The sequence below is a fragment of the Laccaria bicolor genome, genomic scaffold (assembly GCF_000143565.1).
Source record: "Laccaria bicolor S238N-H82 LACBIscaffold_7 genomic scaffold, whole genome shotgun sequence".
NCBI classification, from domain to species: Eukaryota; Fungi; Basidiomycota; class Agaricomycetes; order Agaricales; family Hydnangiaceae; genus Laccaria; species Laccaria bicolor.
The window spans coordinates 921,042-939,892 of NW_001889878.1; the positions used below are offsets into that span (position 1 = coordinate 921,042).

An 18,851-nucleotide genomic window follows, 5' to 3' on the forward strand; every position below is an offset into this window, starting at 1 on the left:
ATCAAGGCACTTTCAACACAGATGCAGAATTGTGCACCCGATCTGTGGCAACTCATTGCAGAGTTGCTGACGGCTGACCCCACAGCCAACCTGATGGCTGATGTGCAAACAGCATGCTCTCAAGAAAGCCAGTGCTGGGAAATTGATCAACAAGCCAAACAATGGAGAGATTACAATGTCAGATGCAGCCATCGAGGATGTTGACAGGGAATTCCTTGACTCCAACAACATTCTGTTGGTGGAAGAAGGAGACAATGTGCCTGAGTATTAAATATGTTATGGAATTTTTCTATCTACTAACTCAAGCATGACGATGTGCGCCTCTGCACCGTGCACCTGTCGCTGAACCCAATGTTAGGGTTAATCAAGGATTTTGGGGATCACCGATGACAGTTTTGCCTAGTGTTTGGAAGTTAGGTTAGTTAACTGGAAAATAACCAAGACTGGACCGGACCTAACTGCAAAATTAACCTAACTGCAGTTAGGGTTAGTCCATTTTGAAAATAAGACAACCGGTTATTTTGCAGTTAACTAACTGTTAAAAAACCGGTTATAACCGGACCTGATATACCCCTTCAAAACACACCTAAGAACGTGAAAAACGCTCAAAATTTGACTGAGTTATTGTCAAATATCAAAAATATCAGCCAAAATAGTAGACTTTCAAGAATATTTTTATAAATATGTCAATTCTTCACCAAATTAAGCGTTCTTGGGTTCTTTTTGAAGCTAATATATACTGCAATAACATTGACTGAGACATATATGGATGGTTTTGCCTATATTCAAACAATTCTTTATTTTTTGGTCCTAACTGGTTAGTAACTGCAACTAACCAGTTTTGGTTGGTTATTTTCAGTCCAGTTAGGTTATTGTGGGTTTGGGAACAAAGGCTAACCAGTCTCGGTCTCGGTTAAAGCCCCTGGGCACCCAATAACCTAACCTAACCAGACTTTCAAACACTAGTTTTGCCAGCCACTCCCTCGCGAGCTTGAGCCCTTCCTTCTGTTTGTTTGTACACTGATCCTATTATATAATACATCAATTCTCGTCCCCTGCATAAATATGAAGGGGCTCTTGTGAGCGAGGCAAGCAGCTGGTTTCAGGAGCCTGGTTCTAACTCTACACTCGTGCCTTGCTTCGAGAGCGAACCTCAAACTTTGTCATGGAATCCGTCAAGGACTTAGCTTAACTGTCCAATCGTCCCTTGTTTAAGGTGTCACACATTCCAAATTCAGAACTTGCTCATTTTTTCGGATTCAACATTGCCTTCTCTTACTCAGAACAAACATCGCAAATTACTACCATCGGAGACTAGGTTTGAGTCTAGCAAAGAGTGCGCTGTTGAAATGCTTAGGTCGTCGTGAGCACTCGGGTTGAATAGGTACCATCGCAAACGCGCGAGGTCTTCTTGAATTCAAGTAATTGTCGGAGATTTAATTCTTTCGTCACAACCAGCTGAGATTGGGACGGCATTGAATCGGCGTTCTAACCGGCGCTAACTGTTGAAAGTTGCCCATTTTTCTGTTTTTTAGCCCAACATTGGCTACAATCGTGCAACAATCGCGTCACAAGCTCCGTTGCGACCAGTTGCCACCCTGGATGGGACCAAAATTGTGACTAAAAACTCTTTGGTTGGTTCTGTTTATAACGGCCATTTTGATAGGAACGTCCACAACAAGGTTGTGATGCCTAATTAGAAAACTCCGACAATTAGCTACCTAAATTAATCTTCACGAACGTGACCTGCTTGTAATTCCAACATGCGCCTCATCCTCATTTCTACCTTCTTTGCTCAAAACTCAAGTTCCAACCAGCCTGCACTCCAACTGCATTCTCTCAGCCTCCGCCTACTAACCGAAACACCCATCCAAGTAACACCCCATTACTATTATAGAGCACCAAACTTTTCCCTGAATCTTCGCTGCCGTCGTCGTTCGCAATGTCTGCCCTATCTTACAAGAAGGAAAAGAACACCGTACTATACAACAACCCCTCCCTCTCCACATCTCTAACACCACCCCCTTATATCCTTCTGCAATGTATCATATCACCCAACCTACCGAGGCCCATATTCCCCAGGCGGCGGCTGACCCGGGTTCTGACCCCAATACTGCTGGCGAGGAGCCACCCCCGGATGATATGAATTCTCGAACGCCTGCGCCGGCGTATATTGCAACGTCCCCGTATTACCATACTGACCCTGACCACCATATCCCGTAGCCGATCCACGCTGGAAAATATCAGGCTGAGGCTGATAATAGAACCCGTCCCCTGGCAGCTGGGGTCGTTGTCCGTATCCTTCTTGCTGCTGCTGTTGTTGAGGTTGGTGCGGCGGCTGAAAAGGTGACTGGACAGGCGAAACAGCTGAAGGCAATGTGGGACGAGGCGGCGGTGGGTGTCGGCGATCAAGGGAGTCGGCAATGGTCGGTAGCCGTCCTTGTAACAAATTCTGTCCCAATGGTGGCGGTAGTGCACCCTGTGGTTGTGGTGGTACACCCTGCCCCGACGGTGGATGGGGTGGTACACTCTGCCCAACCGGTGGTTGTGGTGGCACACTCTGCCCAAACGGTGGATGCGGTGGTACACTCTGCCACGGTGTTTGTGGTGGTACACTCTGCCGACGAGTCGGAGTATAAATCTCCGTTGAAAGGAACCCCCCCAAATTCGCATACGGGTCCTGGCCCGGCTGAGACATGCTAGAAAACGAAGGTGCAGTGGGAGGAGGGGGGAAGAAACTCGATCTAGGCGGGGAAGAAGGTGGCGGTGGGAGGGTAGGCTTATGAGGTGGGTATTGTGTGTGTGGTGAAGGGCCAGGTGGTGAGGAGACGCCATACGGAGCAGGAGGCTGCTGATGCAGTGGGCTTGCGTACGAGTTCCTGTTTGATACTTGGGGAGGAGGTGGGGAAGACAGTGTAGCACCATTATTTTGCCACTGTTGCTGTGCTTGTTGTGGAGACCCTCGCCCCAAATTCATAGCATCAAACGCGCCATCTAAAGTATAGGCTTTGAACGGCGGTGGTGGGAGTAGAGGGGGTTTCGCAGCGAGTGGTGGAGGCGGTGAAGCGGCCGCTACTGCTGACAACCTCTTCTCTGCCTCCAGTTTCCCCACCAACGCCTGACGTTCGTTAGTCCGTTCAGAAACGAAGGACCGAGTCGCACTGCCCAATTTCACCGTCAACTCTGTCAGGTCCGTGTAGAATTGAAGTCCTTTCCTACAACCCCGTTCCATCATCAGTATTTTGGAAGCTTCGAAGGGAAAAAGGGAAAAAGGTACTCACGCCAACCCATCCCTAACCTCCATATACCCATCCCTCGCCTTCCCAAACCGCTTAACGGTCTCCACCTTCCTCTTCTCCCTCTCCTCCCACTTCCTTGCGCCTGCCCCACGTCCAGCCAGCTCCTTGAGCCCTTTCCATAAGGTGGTCACCTCTGAAAGAGCAACATCTTGGTGATGTACGGTCGACGCAAGTCTTTGCTGGTACGGTCTAAACTTTTCCAGCTCGGCTGCAAATAACGCAGGCTCTACGCCTGTGTTCCTGCGGTTTAGGAGGAGGAGATGGGAGACGTCGTCTGATTGGACCTACACAAACGACATGAGCAATGAAAAAGGACGAAGGACAGGCAAAGAGCAATACTTTATCCTTCAGATCCTTCAAAACCTCATTCCTCTCTTTTGAAATCATCGCCAGCCTCCCTAACCTCTCTTCAATCTCCACAACATACCCCTTTATCTTCTGTCGTTCCTTCGCATCGTCATTCTCACTACCCACATCCAGATCCAACAAATGTCCCGTGGTCGACCCCGCCCTTTCATGGAACACCTGCTCCACGTTCGGACTGAGCAAGAGCTTAATATCGCCCCTCACAGAATCCCATAACACCTGTACCTGCGCGTCGCTCGCTGCTGCCGCTTCCAGTGCAGAAAGATGGGATTTCAAGTCTTGCCTGAGAGATTTGGACGGGCCAGCACTAGGATCTTGCGTCCATAGATGTTGGTACTTCACCCTCATCGCCTCACATTCCCTACTCTCAATCTCCAACTCCCTCTCTACTCCATGTAAATCACGGCTCACGTTCTCCTTGAGCCTCGTCAGCTGCTTCATGATGACATCCACCCCATCGCGTTCCTCAATCCTCGCAATGTCTTCCTTCCACCGTCGTACATCCAAAGGAACCTCTTCCCCACCGTCCAACGTCCCCTCAGCCATAGCTTTATACCTCACCAATCCCTCTTTCACTCCAAGCCCCTCAAGCGCACTCCTCGCCAACACCTCTGCACTCTCTGCGTTCTCCACTTCCGCACGGACAAGCTTGGCCTTTTCCTCAGAATACACACTGGCGCTCTCATGCACGCTCAGCGGAACAAGCCTGATAAAAAAGTCCTGCCCAATCGTCTTCTGCACATCAGGAGCGCCGTACACGTCATGTATATGTATCGGCGTAGCCACCACCAACTTATCAATCGCCGCCAACGCCTCAGGGACGGGTATGACGGCGTTGTAAATCATATCGTTCTCCCGCTGACCTTCGTTTTTTCGGTCCGTACACATGACGAGGTGGGTTTTGGCTTTCTCGAGCATGGATGACCCAGAGTCCGGGGGAAGGTTTGGGGAGAGGTTGGATACGAAGGAGGTGGAGAAGGCGGTGGAGGATTTGTGGGCTTCTTTTGCGAGGGATTCGGAGAGTGTAAATCGGGCGAGGGCGTCTCCGTGTTTGGAGGCTACGTTGTCGACTAGGCCACGGTGGTATTGGGCTAGGGAGGAGTAGAATTTTGATTTGATCTGATACTACAGTTAGTAAATTATGAGGATGAGAGGGGGAGAGAGCTTGCTTGGATGAGCGTAACCCAGTTCCTATCGAATATGCCTTTCCCCATGAACTCCTTGACTTGCTCATTAAGCGAGGTATACATCCCCGCAGCCTGGGCTGCGATCTTGGACACCAACGCGCTACCCTTCTTGTCGTCCATCGTCTTCTCAAGGAACACCTCGGTCGCCTGGGCGAGTACGAGTTCAATCAAAAACTTGACCACCTCCCTACTCAAATCCGTACTCGGCGCATGCAAGAAGTTCTCGTTGATATAACTCAGCATCCCAGCACACGTCCGGAAGTAGTTGAACGCGCGCTTCAAACCCTCAGGGTCACTCCTGCTCTGAGAGGTGGCGATGGCAGAGTGGGTCACGGCGATCTGGAAGAGGATAGACGCTTTTTCATAAGCTATGGATGTTTGGGTTATGAGTTTCGAAGTGAACGCGTCGTGCCAGGGGAAGTTTACGCGGATTTCGGAGAACCGGAGCTCGAGGAGCTCGAGCTGACCAAAGTATTTGTAGAGTAGGTCCCGAGCTGTTTGAAGAAGTTGGGCGTTTAATTTAATTGATTGATTGAGTGATGAACAAGTCGGGGGTGTATCGTACCGGTCATGTCGCTCCCTGCACCACGAACGGCGTCCTGACGACACCGTTGGAGTGCGGCACATTCAGCTGCATAGTTGTCTGGACTCTCTCCGTATGACTGTGCAATGGTATTTCGGATGGGCGTTGTCCAGTCGACTTCCTCAGTAGTCTTCTTTGGAATTGATATCATGGGCGTTTGTGCCATGATTGTAGCGAGCCTCGAGGACTCTTTGAGAGAGATTGGTAGGGGTTGAAGACAAGGATTGTATCGATGATTGCGCAGTTAGCCAAGATTGGATTAACCTCCCTCAGTCAGTTTGGCTGTGCCGGGCGTTCAAAACACAGCTCAACGGTTACTTCCGGTCTCTCCTCCTCCACACAACCAAAAAATGTCTGCGTCAAAGCCAGCGTCTAGTGAGGATATCCTAGGTCAAAAGGTCTGTTCCTCGTTGTGGTTTTTCTTGTTCCTTGGTTGACAAACCGATAGTATGATCGCTGCTGTGGGTCTATCCATGTCTGTCCCAATACAACAAACTAATCGATTCCCGAACTAGTGGCTGACCTCCTCGTCAAGGCGTACGTCTCCCTCTTTACCTACACCCCAGCTAATTACTCACACCACACACAGGGGAGTAGGCTTTGGCGTAGGCGTCGTAGCATCCGTCATTTTCTTCCGCCGTTCGTCCTCTTTCCCCCTCCTGCTACATCGTTTCTGGTCTCACCTTTTCATAGGACGGACATGGCCAGTCGCACTATCTACAGGTTTCGGCTCGGGTGCCGCATACGCGGACTGCGACCGCTCTTTCAACCCCGCCAGGATACCCGGCACGCGCATCATCTCACCCGAAGAAGTGAAAGCCACTTTTGATTCGACGACGACGAGCAAGTGATGAAAGGTGTAGGAAACAAGGTGCATATATACACGCGGCAGGTATAGGTCATACACGCAGGGGATGGGCATTGGGCATGCCGTCGTAGACTCGAGGGCTACTAGAAATGACGAGTTTAGTCTTTCCAAAATCATAGAACTTTTCCATCCTTCGCGTCAGCTGTCCACTTTGTCCTTCCTCCTCGGCTCCGGATCACCCAGTCTGATAGTACTGTTCTCCGCATCCAACGCCTTTGGTAATTTCCGTTGTGGTTCGCCCAGAACGTGTCTTTTGTACAAGACCACTTTGAGATCATGATGAGAGTTGTGAATATGGAAGGAGAAGAAAGGGCTGACCAGAAGTGGCTACCATGATAGGTACAGACCATATTATGGTGCGTATTCTACGTTGTTGTAGAGTGAGCTTCGCCATGGCGGTCGACGGCAGGTTTGTGACGGAAGAATCCATAACGTGACACGGCGACGCCCTCCCTCCGAGTCCTCACAACAGCGTTGTGCCTACGTTCAATGACTACGCTATTGGCATTCTCCTTAGATGAACTACAAAAATTTCTTAAGCTAAAACCCCACCATCATACACATCGTTCCTAGAACCACCCAACGCCGACTGGGACGACGACGACGTGTCCGGTGCCGGTTGACTTTACGATGCGTAACTGCCTCGCCATGATCCACGGGCCACCATACGACCATCCCATCGGCTACTCGACTTGGAGAGTAGATGTTAACGAAAGTTCAAGGCCTTCATTCACGAGGCAATCCAATTCTTCTTGTATATCCGGGCTGATGACAAGTCTAGACGCGGTCACCACAGTCACTGATTGAATCCGGGATACAGTCGCTCGTTTTGAGTCCACTTCGGCTGGTCGCAAAGCGCACTGTCGGAACCTGTACACAAGCATATCGCGGAACATATGCATGTGTTCGTCAAATGTACTAGGGCCACAGTACGTGAAGCTACGCAGATTCGGAAGAAGAATATCTGCATGGGGCGGGTAGAGTCGTTGGAGAAGCTTTTCTGTGAGTAGCGGACATAGATGTGGGTGATACTCGCCAGAATCGAGGCTTAATTCCTTTGTAGATGGGATATACCTCAAAACCTGAATTAATTCATCGTCGGAAGTAATTGAACCTGTAAAGGTGAATGTTTCCAAGAGATGCGAGGAGCAAAATGATATCATAATTGCAGGCAATATGGCTAGCGATGAGTAGTCAAGATGACTGGTGAGATTGACCTCACGAAGGGCAGGGAGTTCGACCGACTCTAAAAGTCGAGTTATCCCGACCCCCTCTGAAACAACCTGGAGCTCGAGATACTCCAGACGTTCCAACACGAGGGGCCTCACAAACGTGTCTTGCGGTTCGCCCTGGATGGATTCGGACCCATCATCGTCGACTGTGCAGCGAATAACATTAGGCGCCTTTTGGAGAAATCCTCGAACGTCATCCAGTGAAATAGTGAACGAAGTGAAATCCTTTATTTGGTGCCACGGAGCCAAGACATTGGCCAGGCGGTTATTGTCAATACAAAGCGTTGAGAGCTGTGGGGCCACTGAGAATAGATTGAACGGTCGTTCTCCTGAATCAAAATCAAAATCAACAGTAGCGTCGGTGAGAAGAGGAAGGGAATTTTCAGCCGTGGAGATGGCATCAAAACAAACTTGGCTGTTGGGGAGGAAGAACTCGACCTCTTTCCATTGCGTGGACACGGACGCTAACATGGTCAAGATTTGTTTGAAAGAGCTCCCCCCGTTCCAGTGATGCCGGCTATGACTCCATTCCAACGCAAGACAAAAGGTAAGGGGACACCCCGCAGTTCTAGAGAGCCAGTCCCTGAGAAGATTGGCTTGAACTTTGCGATTTTTTTTCGTTACTTCGAGGTGTATGTTCGTCCAAAGCACGGGAGACGACCACACAAAGTCCCTCCAACCTCGGCAAATTTTACCTAAAAAAAAAGGATTCCTGCATACACTGTAGAAAATTTCAGTCTTAACCTCCGCTGGAAGTTGATCGATTGGTGATAGAGCATTCAGTTGTGTGTCCAATCGTCGACGTTCCTGTTCTTGTTCAAGCAAAAAGGCCTGCTTCTGTGCTATTTGAGCCCGCGTATCCTCCATTTCTGATTCTAACGCTGCGACTTGTTGAAGTAAAGCGTTCTGAGCCGTCTCATTCTCAGAACGATGGCAACCCTGATCCGGCATATTTCTGGCATCTCTTCAGATCGTTTCATCGACCTGGACGAGGCATACATGCTCACCTTAATATGTAACTGCGTACTCAAGGATGATGAGAATGGATCAATATGATCAGGAGGGCTTTGCGCATGAAGCTTCAACTTTCTATGCTCCGAGTGAGGTGAGAAATGGCTGAGAGAGTGTTCACGCGAGAGCCCAAAGTTGGAGACAAACAATCGTGTTTGGTCGCCCAAGCTCTCTCCCACGCAATGGGAGGGCCGAGCTCAAGCCGGCACAGGCGAATAGTAGTACTCGTCCCTGTCAAAAGTATGGAAACACATTGAAATAGTCGTCATAATGGCGGGTTCCAAGGGTAAGGAGGCATTTCGTAGGCCTCTGCGCCAACTCAAAACTCCGCCAGGAAAAGATTCAGCTCCACAGAGTCTTTTCCCCTTGAGCCCCGCTCATCAACCATGGTTGCGACATCGATCCCTGACTCAGTGCCAAAGTTTGGCAGATCCTGGGTTAGGAGAAGTCATCGATGTCGCTTCCCTCTCCTGTGCTGGCCCTCTCTCTCAGACCACGTCTACCCAGCACAGGTAAGCGCTCCGCGCTCTCTTTTTTATGCGCCGCATACTCATCCAAATGTCAGTGATCTCCACACCTAGGCTCCGCCTATCGTTTACTACAAACGCTCTCCAATCACTGCGCATTTGGTGAGGCTTTCGTCATATTGAGCGTCATCCTCATTCTTACATCCCTCTAGTTCAGACTTCATCTGCTAGATTGTAAGAAGCATTGTAAGGCCTCGTTCAGCTCAATACTCACGTATCGTGCCTCTCGCAGAATCTCTTCAGATTTTCTTTGGTATACTGCTCGCTTCCCTCGCCATCCAACCTCCTTTCCTAAGTCACACCTCGCCCTCGACCCCCTCATCTGACATTTCCTCTCGATGACCGATGTTACTGCCGAAGCAACCCAGCAACGTGCTCAAGCTCTTGAGGGTGTCGTTTCCGACGTCGTGGAAGGGCGATTACCCCTTTCGGAGTTCGCTAAACGTCTTCAAGATGCAGGCGCTTCTCCAGCTGAAGGCGAGGACTACCTTCAGCAACTTACCCAACGTCTGGAGCAGCAAAAGAAAGACAGAGAGGCTGACCAACAGCCAGACACTCAGTCTGGTGAACAAGCAGTCCGAGAATCGACTCCTGAAGGTCTTGACGAGGCTCAGGCAGTCGAATTTCGAGCTCGGCGCGAAGCACTCCTGGAGGAGGTACGCATCCGCGAAGCCGCTGATCGTCGCACAGCAGTCGACACCGCAGCATGGGCCGTCCTCAATGCCAAGCTCTCCCGCTTGGCAAGCTCACAGGTCCACGACGATGCTACAACTCTTCTCTCAACCGACGATCTCGCAAAATTACTCGGAGTCGAATGCTCGTCTTCCCAGTCCTTACCCGCTACTGTGCTCGCTCTTGCCCTGCATCTGGCCGAGCTTTCGACTTCAGCCATATCCGATCCCCACATCGAGGAGACCTGGAAATTATGGCAGGCGATCGGTACAGACAAGACAATCGACTCCCTTGTCAACCTTATGCAAGTACAGCCGCTTGCTGATCCCGTCCCCCGCTCTATCTGGCGCTCAGTTATTCAGGATCACTTTGTTGACTTTGAGAAACTCTTTGCCTCGATGGACAAAGGGTACGACCACAACGACGAGCCTCGGGACTTTGGAGGAGGCTATGCACTTGTCAAGAAGGATTAAGCTTCGGCTAAGCGCTCCCTTCGATCCGAATCCGAATGGCTCCGCGTATTCGGAGCTTGGAGCTCAGCCGTTGTTCTGGTTTATCGTCACCGTTCTTCGGAACTCCAAAGTTATCAACGTATGGTCACTGATCTCTTTCGTGCAGTACCTCATGACCCGTCGATTGCCATCGCTTTCGATGTCGAAGCTCGGGATCGCTATGCGAAGAGTCCTTTTCGCATGGACGATCGGTCTCAGCTTAACGTGCCACTTCTTGCACGCATGTTCCAGAGCGCTAGCCCATCTCCCAAGAAGCGCAGCAACCCATCGCCTTCTTCAAGCTCTCCTTCGAAGCGCTCGTCGACTCCTTGCAGGAATTGGAACATGGGCATTTGCGACGCCCCTTGCCCGAATGGGCGCAGGCATGGGAATTGCAGCGAGTGCGAAGGCCAACATCGAGCAAAAGACGAACCCGTCTGCAACACTCTCCTCCAAGCTCGACAAAGAAAGGGAGTTAGCAGAGGCTACCCAGAGAGCAGCAAAGGCAAGGGAAGGGCCTAGGACTATCAGCTCAGGGTTGAAGCGAAAGCTGGATACCCCCCTCATAGATGTACCTCGCTTCCGACGTCAATACGTATGGTCTAACTCAACTAATAAACACCTTTCCCCTGCTGCCCTTTACACCGAGTCCGCGCCTCCTCTCCCTTCACCACCTGCTCATCTTTTGCAAGACCAGAAGATCCAAGCTTCCCTCCTCGCTATGCGAGATCACATCAAAGTCGACACACCTTTCAACGTCGATAAATTCGAGTCTATGCTCACTGATCATCCAAATCAACCTTTCGTCCAATCGGTCATGACAGGCCTTCGAGACGGATTCTGGCCTCTCGATGATGGAGAATGGAAGGTCGAACTGGAAGAAGTCATCGACAATTATTCCACAGATGAAGGTGATCTCGATGCCATCCGCAACTTTCGGGACAAAGAAAGATCGGCTGGCCGTTGGTCCAATGAGCTCTCAGACTCAGAACTCCTGCCAGGGATGAAGATGTCCCCCATGTTCGTCGTTTGGCAGAATGGCAAAGCTCAGGTCGTCACTGACCACTCAGGCTCTGGGATAAACGATGGCATTCCAAGATCTGAAGCTAAGGTTCGCTATGATGACATGCACCCTTTTGGCCAATCTCTTCGCGATGCCCACACAGACAACCCAGGTCGTCGAATCATAACCTTCAAGTCAGATGTTGCATCTGCATTTCTTAACCTGCCAGCACACCCTCTATGGCAACTTCGTCAAGTTGTTGTAGTTGAGGGTAAGCTCTACATTGTCCGCCGTCTAGTCTTCGGAAAACGTGCATCTCCACGTTGCTGGTGCGCTGTCTCTGGGCTTTTGTGCTGGCTGGCTATTCGGAAATTGGGCATCTTCAGCCTTCACGTCTACATGGACGACTTCTTCGGCTGGGACTTCGAAGACAATTTGATCATGTATCATGGGAAGCTCCGCCCCCGACAACAAGTTCAACTTCTTTTATTTTGGGAAGCGATCCAGTGCCCTTTCGAGGATAAAAAGCAAGAACACGGGGATGTCCTGAAGATCATCGGTTTCTGGGTCGACGCTAACCAAGGCTCCCTGTCTCTTCCGACTGGTAGCTACCACTTACATCATGTACTCCTGAGCTGTACCATAGAAGTTCCTGCTTAGCTACCGTGAATGAAATGAAATGAATTTTCATTCATTCACGGCACCTGTTTCATTCTAGATAATTTATTCTGTTTCATTCATTCCTGGCGACTGTTTCATTTTTTTCTTTCATTCCACCAGGGCAACTGTTTCATTCCTTGCTTCATTCTTCTCAGGTGCCTATTTCATTGTTAGAGCTGGGAAAATGATTATGTAATTGATACAAAATATTTAAGTGCCTTATTTGGCAACAGCATGCCTATCTCATTGTGTATTTGAGCCTCAAATGCAAAAGTACCCCCATATGGCCTCCCACACCACTGCAGTAGGGCACAACACATATCAGGCATAATTGTATATTATTTCCTTATTTAGATGTGTGTTAAAACATCGAAATTGTTGCGTGAAAGAATGAAACAAAAATGAAATAACTGCCTGGAAAGAATGAAATGAAAATTCCATGGCAATGAATGAATGAAAAAAATGAAACAGTTGCCAGGAATGAATGAAACGAAAGAATAAAGCAAAAAATGAAACAGTTGCCATGGTGGAATGAAATTAAAAAAATGAAAGAGTCGCCAGGCATGAATGAAACAGAATAAATTGCATTCTTGTCAGTAGAAATGAAGAAAAAATTGAGATGAAATGAAATGAAACAAAAAGTATTTCATTCTCGACGGCAATGAATGAGAATGACTTGGAATGAAACAGGTGCCGTGAATGAATGAAAATTCATTTCATTTCATTCACGGTAGTTAAGCAGGAACTTCTATGGTACATGCCAGGTTTTACATGATGTAAATGGCAGCTACTAGTGCTCTTCCTCCGAGCTCCCTTGTTGATATTGTCGACAAAATCAATGTCTTCCTCTCTACACCCAACCGAAAGCCCATTCTTCGTGAATGGCAACGTCTAGCTGGTCACCTCAATTGGCTTCTAAATGTTCTACCATGGGCTCATCCTGCTCTCTCAGCCCTCTACCACAAGACCAGTGGAAAATCTCGGCCTCTTGGCGCTGTACACCTCAATGCTGAAGTTGTATCTGACCTCACCTGGCTTGTCAGCATCATCCCCAAAGCAGTTGGTGTTCGCTTCTTAGATGATGGTATTTGGGACGACTCTGCAGCTGATCTTGAGGTGTGGACTGATGCAAGTCTAACTCTCGGCATGTCCTTCGTATATGGGAATCAAGGCTTCATGTACGGGCTCAAGGAATGTCCCCCTGGTCTGAAGATCGACATCTTCTTCCTGGAACTAGTGGCCATTATGTCCGCCATCCACCATGTCGCCTCTTTTGCCTCACCTCCTCGCCGTCTTCTCATTCACACTGATAGCCTGGACTCAGTCGCCATCTTCAACAGCTTACATGTTTCTGAAGCGTTGCACAATGGTCCGCTAATGGCTATAGCCGGCGTCATCATTGAGTCAGGCATCGATCTCCGTGTTTGACACATCCCTGGTAAGCAGAATGTCCGAGCCGACCTCCTTTCACGTCTTTTGCTTGATGAATATCGTGCAAAATTCCCTTTTGACCACGTCCGCCTTTTCTCCCCACCACGGGACCTCCTGCCGGCGCGATGGAGGGCGTGCTTTTAAGCGCCCTGGGCGGGTCTAGGCCTTTACGCCGGACTCGCCCACCAATGAAGCTACGTGATCTCGACAATCGCGTGCTTCATTTACAGGTCAACGCTATCGAAAAATCAACAGCAAAAGGCTACGCAACAGGAGCTCGAGACTACATTTCTTTCTGCATGAACCATCACCTGTCCATTGAACCCACCCCCGAGACCTTAGCTCGTTACATCGCCTACACCTCCCAATTCATCGCCTCTGGCCCAAAATATCTCTCAGGGGTCAGACATTTTCTATCTGACTTATATCCTAACTTCGACGCTAATCGCGCCCACCCACTCGTCACAACTACTATTCGAGGATCCAAGAAAATCCGCGCAGACCCTATCCGTCGTAAGTTGCCTCTGCGTCCTGCACACTTACAAACTTTTCTACATATTGCCCGTGGGTCTGGGTCTTATGATGATCTCCTCTTTGCAACCATACTTTCTTGCCTCTTCTATGTGTGCCACCGCTCTGGTGAACTGGTCCAGAAGAATTCAAAAGACATTTTCGATTGGAGGAAGATCATCAAACGCTCCTCCCTCACTTTTTCTCAAGGACGGGCCCAGTATCACCTTCCTTATCACAAGGGAGATCTGTTCTACCATGGTACTGACATCTTGTTCTCACAACAGGAAGTCGCCGACCCCGTCTCGCTTCTCAGAGAATATGTGGACCGACGTGATTCCGTTCACCAAGCCCGCCTTGCTCTCTTTCTACGAGAGGACGGCTCTCACCCTACTCGCTCATGGTTCGATGCTCGCTTCTTCACTGTGCTCAGTCGCGAATTTGGCGGACACTCAGCACGTGCAGGGGGTGCCACATTCTATGCCAGCCTTGGTCTATCTGAGGACGTAATACAAGCCATTGGTCGCTGGTCCTCTATAGCATGGAAGATCTACATAAGAGACAATCCCACTGTTCGTGCTGAACAGCAGTTGGCCGCCATCGGACTCTGTCTAAGGCGCTGTTAACAAATTTCTACGCTTCCCGCTTCCATCATCTCTCACCACCACCACCCCACAACAACATCAACACCACTTCACTAGCCTACACTCCCCAGCCTATAAATTTTGGGGCTCGCCTTGCTTCGGCGACCCCTTGTTGCTGCTACCATCACCTCGTGATCTCTCCACCTTTGAACAGCGCAGCAGAGGTCGTCGTAATGGCGGGTTCCAAGGGTAAGGAGGCATTTCGTAGGCCTCTGCGCCAACTCAAAACTCCGCCAGGAAAAGATTCAGCTCCACAGAGTCTTTTCCCCTTGAGCCCCGCTCATCAACCATGGTTGCGACATCGATCCCTGACTCAGTGCCAAAGTTTGGCAGATCCTGGGTTAGGAGAAGTCATCGATGTCGCTTCCCTCTCCTGTGCTGGCCCTCTCTCTCAGACCACGTCTACCCAGCACAGGTAAGCGCTCCGCGCTCTCTTTTTTATGCGCCGCATACTCATCCAAATGTCAGTGATCTCCACACCTAGGCTCCGCCTATCGTTTACTACAAACGCTCTCCAATCACTGCGCATTTGGTGAGGCTTTCGTCATATTGAGCGTCATCCTCATTCTTACATCCCTCTAGTTCAGACTTCATCTGCTAGATTGTAAGAAGCATTGTAAGGCCTCGTTCAGCTCAATACTCATGTATCGTGCCTCTCGCAGAATCTCTTCAGATTTTCTTTGGCCCTCCCTCCACTCCCTCTTCTTGTTTTCTTTTAAAATGGACTATATTCTATTGTACTTGTATTGACATTGGACATTTGTATGTGTAGTGTAGCCTACACTCCCCAGCCTATAAATTTTGGGGCTGGCCTTGCTTCGGTGACCCCTTGTTGCTGCTACCATCACCTTGTGATCTCTCCACCTTTGAACAGCGCAGCAGAGGCTTGTTCTCACTCAAATCAGCACCAAATGGCTCCAAATAAGTTGTAGACATAAAAATTAGGGTTATTGGGTCCTGAATCTGAGGGTAGAAATTTACCAAATAAGGAAATATGATAGATATTGTCTCTACAGTAGATGCTGCAGAATACAAGCATGCTAGGAGATTTTTTGTAGCAAGATTTATGTGCACCACTCAAAAGGGGTTAAAAAATAGAGTATAATCCAAGTACAATCCATCTTTGGTTCATGCAATTTGGTCAAGATTTGAGCTTACAATTGTCTCCTCAAACCTGTGAAAATCAGGGAAGATTGCCTGAAATCCTGGATCTTTACACTTTCTGCCTTGTTGACAATGGCCAGTTTTCCTGCTGGATTCTCTGCACCTAATGAGGCCAAAACTTTCATGTCAGGCGGCGAATTTATTGGTGGCCAAGGGTTGGTCCAGGTCAGTCTGGAGTTACAGTTTTGCATCCTGCCTTGTCCTAATTATTTCAAAAGCTTGTCTTGTACTCTGAAAGTCCTGTTGGTATGTCAAACCTTCATTCTCAGATATTATGTGTTGACCTGTTCATTGCCTTCAGAACACATAGGTCCATGTATGCTGCCGCGCCAAATTTTGCTGCCATATTCAGGCTGAAACCTATTTGCAGATGACAAGTTGATGTACATTCCTGGACAATGGAAATACCCTGATGGAAGGATGGGATTTTGTATTACTTGCATTTGCGTTTTGATGAAGGAGTCAACTGAAAATGGTGCGTCAAGTATACAATCCTTCCAACAAATCTAGAAACTTATCTTGAGACCACTCAAGGATGCAAAAATTGGAACATACCAAGTCAGCTTGTGTTCACCGTACTTGCCCAGTTTTTTGTGCACTGAAGTGTCTTGTCATTTCGCAGAGCAGGTTGCAGACTTTGACTTCTGAACGGAATTGAACAGCACCACAAACTTCTCTGTCACCCACCCAGGCACTTCTTCATAGTGTTTAAAGGTTCAGTCCATAGGACTGCAAAAAACCGGTGGACCGAACGGAACTGGACCATGGTCCAGTCTTTTTTTCGGTTGCAGTTGCCCAAATTTGGAGCTGATCCGGTTGCCGGTTGCCTCATTTCAAAAATATTTTAAAACCGTTCAAAGACCAGTATAAATCGGTTGCAACCGGTTAAATGGTCACGTGCGTTACATAGCATTGTAACCACATTTATTACCTTTAATTGGGTTTTTGGTTCATTGAAAACGGTTAAGAACTGAGAAAGATATAACCAAATCCATTTTGGTATAAATACTTGTTTGTGCAACTTGTACCAGGATGACTTTAATTCTAACTCACTCAAATTTTCATCATTTTGCTTGATTCAATTTTTGGATATTGAAACTATAAATATGAAAATATGCTCACCATCTATCAATGTATGGTATGCATCAAATAATCTACAGTTGCCACATTAAATTTTGCCTGAGTCTTGAGGAGATGTAATTCGGTTTCAGTCATAGCTATGTCAGATCTTCATTAAATCTCTTAAAAATTGGTAGAGCGACAGGTATTTACATGCTTTACTATGCTATATAACCCGTTTATTTTTCAGAGTCATAATGGTTGAGATATAAATGGTTTATACTGGTACAATGAATTATACGCAAAAAAACCGGTCTGGATCGGTCTGAACCAGTATCATGGACCACAAAAGACCGGTCCTAGGTGGTTCGGTTCGGTTCCCTCACTATCTGGGTCAGTCCTGGACCAGTTGCAGTCCACGGTTGCATGTTTTTGGGGCAAAAAACTGGACTGAACTGAACCTTTAAACACTACTTCTTCACCTTTCTTCCAGGCGAGCATATCACTGATCTCAGTGTTCTCATTACTCTGGATACCATTCACAATGACGAACCTGGGTAATTTTTTTTAGTTTGGCCCAACCACCACTTCCAGCCAGTGACCAACCTGAAGAAGTTGGGCACCTCACAATGGGCAGTGCTCACCCCTGTCATGAAGGGTTCGCTCCATGTTGTTCGTGTTACACCAGGGTTGAATGGAAAGGTTGGGGATGGTGTTGGATTTCCTGCTGTTGTTCCTTGGTCTGTTGGAACTGCCTGGGAGAATGTTGAACTTGATTTTGGTGTTCCAACTTTGTTGGAATTTCGGGAGCTTTACAAGCATGTGCAATGCGCCCCATCTTCGGATTTCACTTGATTTCAGGTACATTTCTTCCATTGATTGTTTCCGTGCATTCTTAGGGGTGTTTTGCATTTATCCCCTTATATTTTGTAGTCTACAATATATATACAAAGTCTTGTACTGTAGTTACCCATCTGTTTGCCTCTGTCACCCAGAGACAACCGGAATATTATTCCCCACCTTGCCTTGATCACACACGCTTGCTGAGTCGATTTCAACAAACTTTATTTGATGTGGTTTGATACTGGCTTGACTTTTCTGTTGTACTCTCTATGATGTCTTTGTTCATCCTTTGGTTTCCCTCTCCCAGAACAATCCGTATTCTACAGTCCACCTTGGAGATGACTCTGATTAGCTATTTTCACTTCATGAAAATTTTAACATTTAGCTGTCACATTGAATTATTCATCAAGATATCGATAAATTGAGAACTAGTAGCGAAATAAAGAAACAATCTGAGTACAACACCTCCAGTGCCCTGGATGTCATTGTTGAATAACAGATACTTACTTGTTACAGAACCTCTCAAGATACAAGAACACCTTATTTGTTGAAGTAAAGTGTTCTGAGGGATCTCATTCAATGTGCCTATGTTCACAACTCGTTGAACTTGTTCAATCATGACTACGCTAGTGCCAGCATCAGTGGCATTCTCCTTAAATGAACTACAAAATTTTCATAAGCCCAACGTAAGCCAAGACCCCACCATCATGCTACATGGCAAGACAGTCACACTGTCAGTGATAAACATTTAGTTTCTGCAGAGTTATTGAGGAACTACATTTGGAAGTGTCTACTTCATCATATTGGAATGGAGAGTGAGTAAGGAGGAACAGAGGGAGCATTTCAACATCAGCAGCGAAAATGGAAGAATTCACCCAACGCCAACTTGGGCGATGATGTGTCCATTGGCAGTTGGATGTACAATGCACAACTGTGTCGTTATGACCCACCATATCCAACCATCCCATCAGCTACCCCAAGGCTACCCAGTGGATGTTAATGAAATTTCAAGGCCTTCTAATTCTTCTCGTATATCCAGACTGATGGCAACTCTGCATCATGATGAGGTCTTCACAGTCACTGATTGAATCTGGGAAACAGTTGCTCATTTTGAGTCCACTTCGGCTGGTCGCAAAGTGCACTGTAGAACCTGTATACAAGCACATCATGTAACAAATGCATGTGTTCATTCAATGTACTAGGTCCAAAATACATGAGCCTTTGCAGATTCGGCAGAAGGGTATCTGCATTGGGTGGATAGAGTCGTTGGAGGAACCTTTCTGTGAATAGCGAATTGGACA

The 18,851-nt window shown here is 48.0% G+C and overlaps 6 protein-coding genes across 6 annotated transcripts; 4 read left to right on the forward strand and 2 right to left on the reverse strand.

Annotated features, from left to right (window-relative positions):
- Positions 1-2,059: 2,059 nt before the first annotated feature.
- On the reverse strand, positions 2,060-5,601 carry LACBIDRAFT_247907 (uncharacterized protein; the record flags this gene model as incomplete). The annotated part of the gene is made up of 7 exons (XM_001879016.1): positions 2,060-2,615; positions 2,709-2,941; positions 3,077-3,215; positions 3,282-3,583; positions 3,639-4,790; positions 4,850-5,346; positions 5,418-5,601. 7 exons carry the CDS (start codon positions 5,599-5,601, stop codon positions 2,060-2,062), a joined length of 3,063 nt encoding a protein of 1,020 aa, XP_001879051.1.
- Positions 5,602-5,773: 172 nt separating this feature from the next.
- On the forward strand, positions 5,774-6,438 carry LACBIDRAFT_317224 (uncharacterized protein). The gene is made up of 5 exons (XM_001878796.1): positions 5,774-5,833; positions 5,884-5,896; positions 5,951-5,972; positions 6,025-6,074; positions 6,129-6,438. The coding sequence occupies exons 1-5, from the start codon at positions 5,786-5,788 to the stop codon at positions 6,284-6,286; spliced, it is 291 nt and encodes a 96-aa protein (XP_001878831.1). The 5' UTR covers positions 5,774-5,785; the 3' UTR covers positions 6,287-6,438.
- Positions 6,439-6,986: 548 nt separating this feature from the next.
- Positions 6,987-8,486, reverse strand: LACBIDRAFT_317225 (uncharacterized protein; the record flags this gene model as incomplete). Its single annotated transcript, XM_001879017.1, has 1 exon — positions 6,987-8,486. One exon carries the CDS (start codon positions 8,484-8,486, stop codon positions 6,987-6,989), a length of 1,500 nt encoding a protein of 499 aa, XP_001879052.1.
- A 330-nt stretch (positions 8,487-8,816) lies between these two features.
- LACBIDRAFT_317226 (uncharacterized protein) lies at positions 8,817-9,127 on the forward strand (the record flags this gene model as incomplete). Its single annotated transcript, XM_001878797.1, has 2 exons — positions 8,817-9,058; positions 9,112-9,127. The coding sequence occupies 2 exons, from the start codon at positions 8,817-8,819 to the stop codon at positions 9,125-9,127; spliced, it is 258 nt and encodes an 85-aa protein (XP_001878832.1).
- A 5,530-nt stretch (positions 9,128-14,657) lies between these two features.
- Positions 14,658-14,968, forward strand: LACBIDRAFT_317228 (uncharacterized protein; the record flags this gene model as incomplete). Its single annotated transcript, XM_001878798.1, has 2 exons — positions 14,658-14,899; positions 14,953-14,968. The coding sequence occupies 2 exons, from the start codon at positions 14,658-14,660 to the stop codon at positions 14,966-14,968; spliced, it is 258 nt and encodes an 85-aa protein (XP_001878833.1).
- A 2,077-nt stretch (positions 14,969-17,045) lies between these two features.
- Positions 17,046-17,562, forward strand: LACBIDRAFT_325370 (uncharacterized protein; the record flags this gene model as incomplete). The annotated part of the gene is made up of 2 exons (XM_001878799.1): positions 17,046-17,100; positions 17,279-17,562. The coding sequence occupies 2 exons, from the start codon at positions 17,046-17,048 to the stop codon at positions 17,560-17,562; spliced, it is 339 nt and encodes a 112-aa protein (XP_001878834.1).
- Positions 17,563-18,851: the final 1,289 nt, after the last annotated feature.

What these genes read in the sequence shown, in the direction of transcription:
- LACBIDRAFT_317224 (XM_001878796.1), top strand. Translation starts at nt 5,786, where the DNA reads ATGTCTGCGTCAAAGCCAGCGTCTAGTGAGGATATCCTAGGTCAAAAG. An exon ending in GCTGACCTCCTCGTCAAGGC is followed by an intron (nt 5,973 to 6,024) that starts GTACGTCTCCCT and finishes CACCACACACAG; the next exon opens with GGGAGTAGGCTTTGGCGTAG. An exon ending in ATCCGTCATTTTCTTCCGCC is followed by an intron (nt 6,075 to 6,128) that starts GTTCGTCCTCTT and finishes ACCTTTTCATAG; the next exon opens with GACGGACATGGCCAGTCGCA.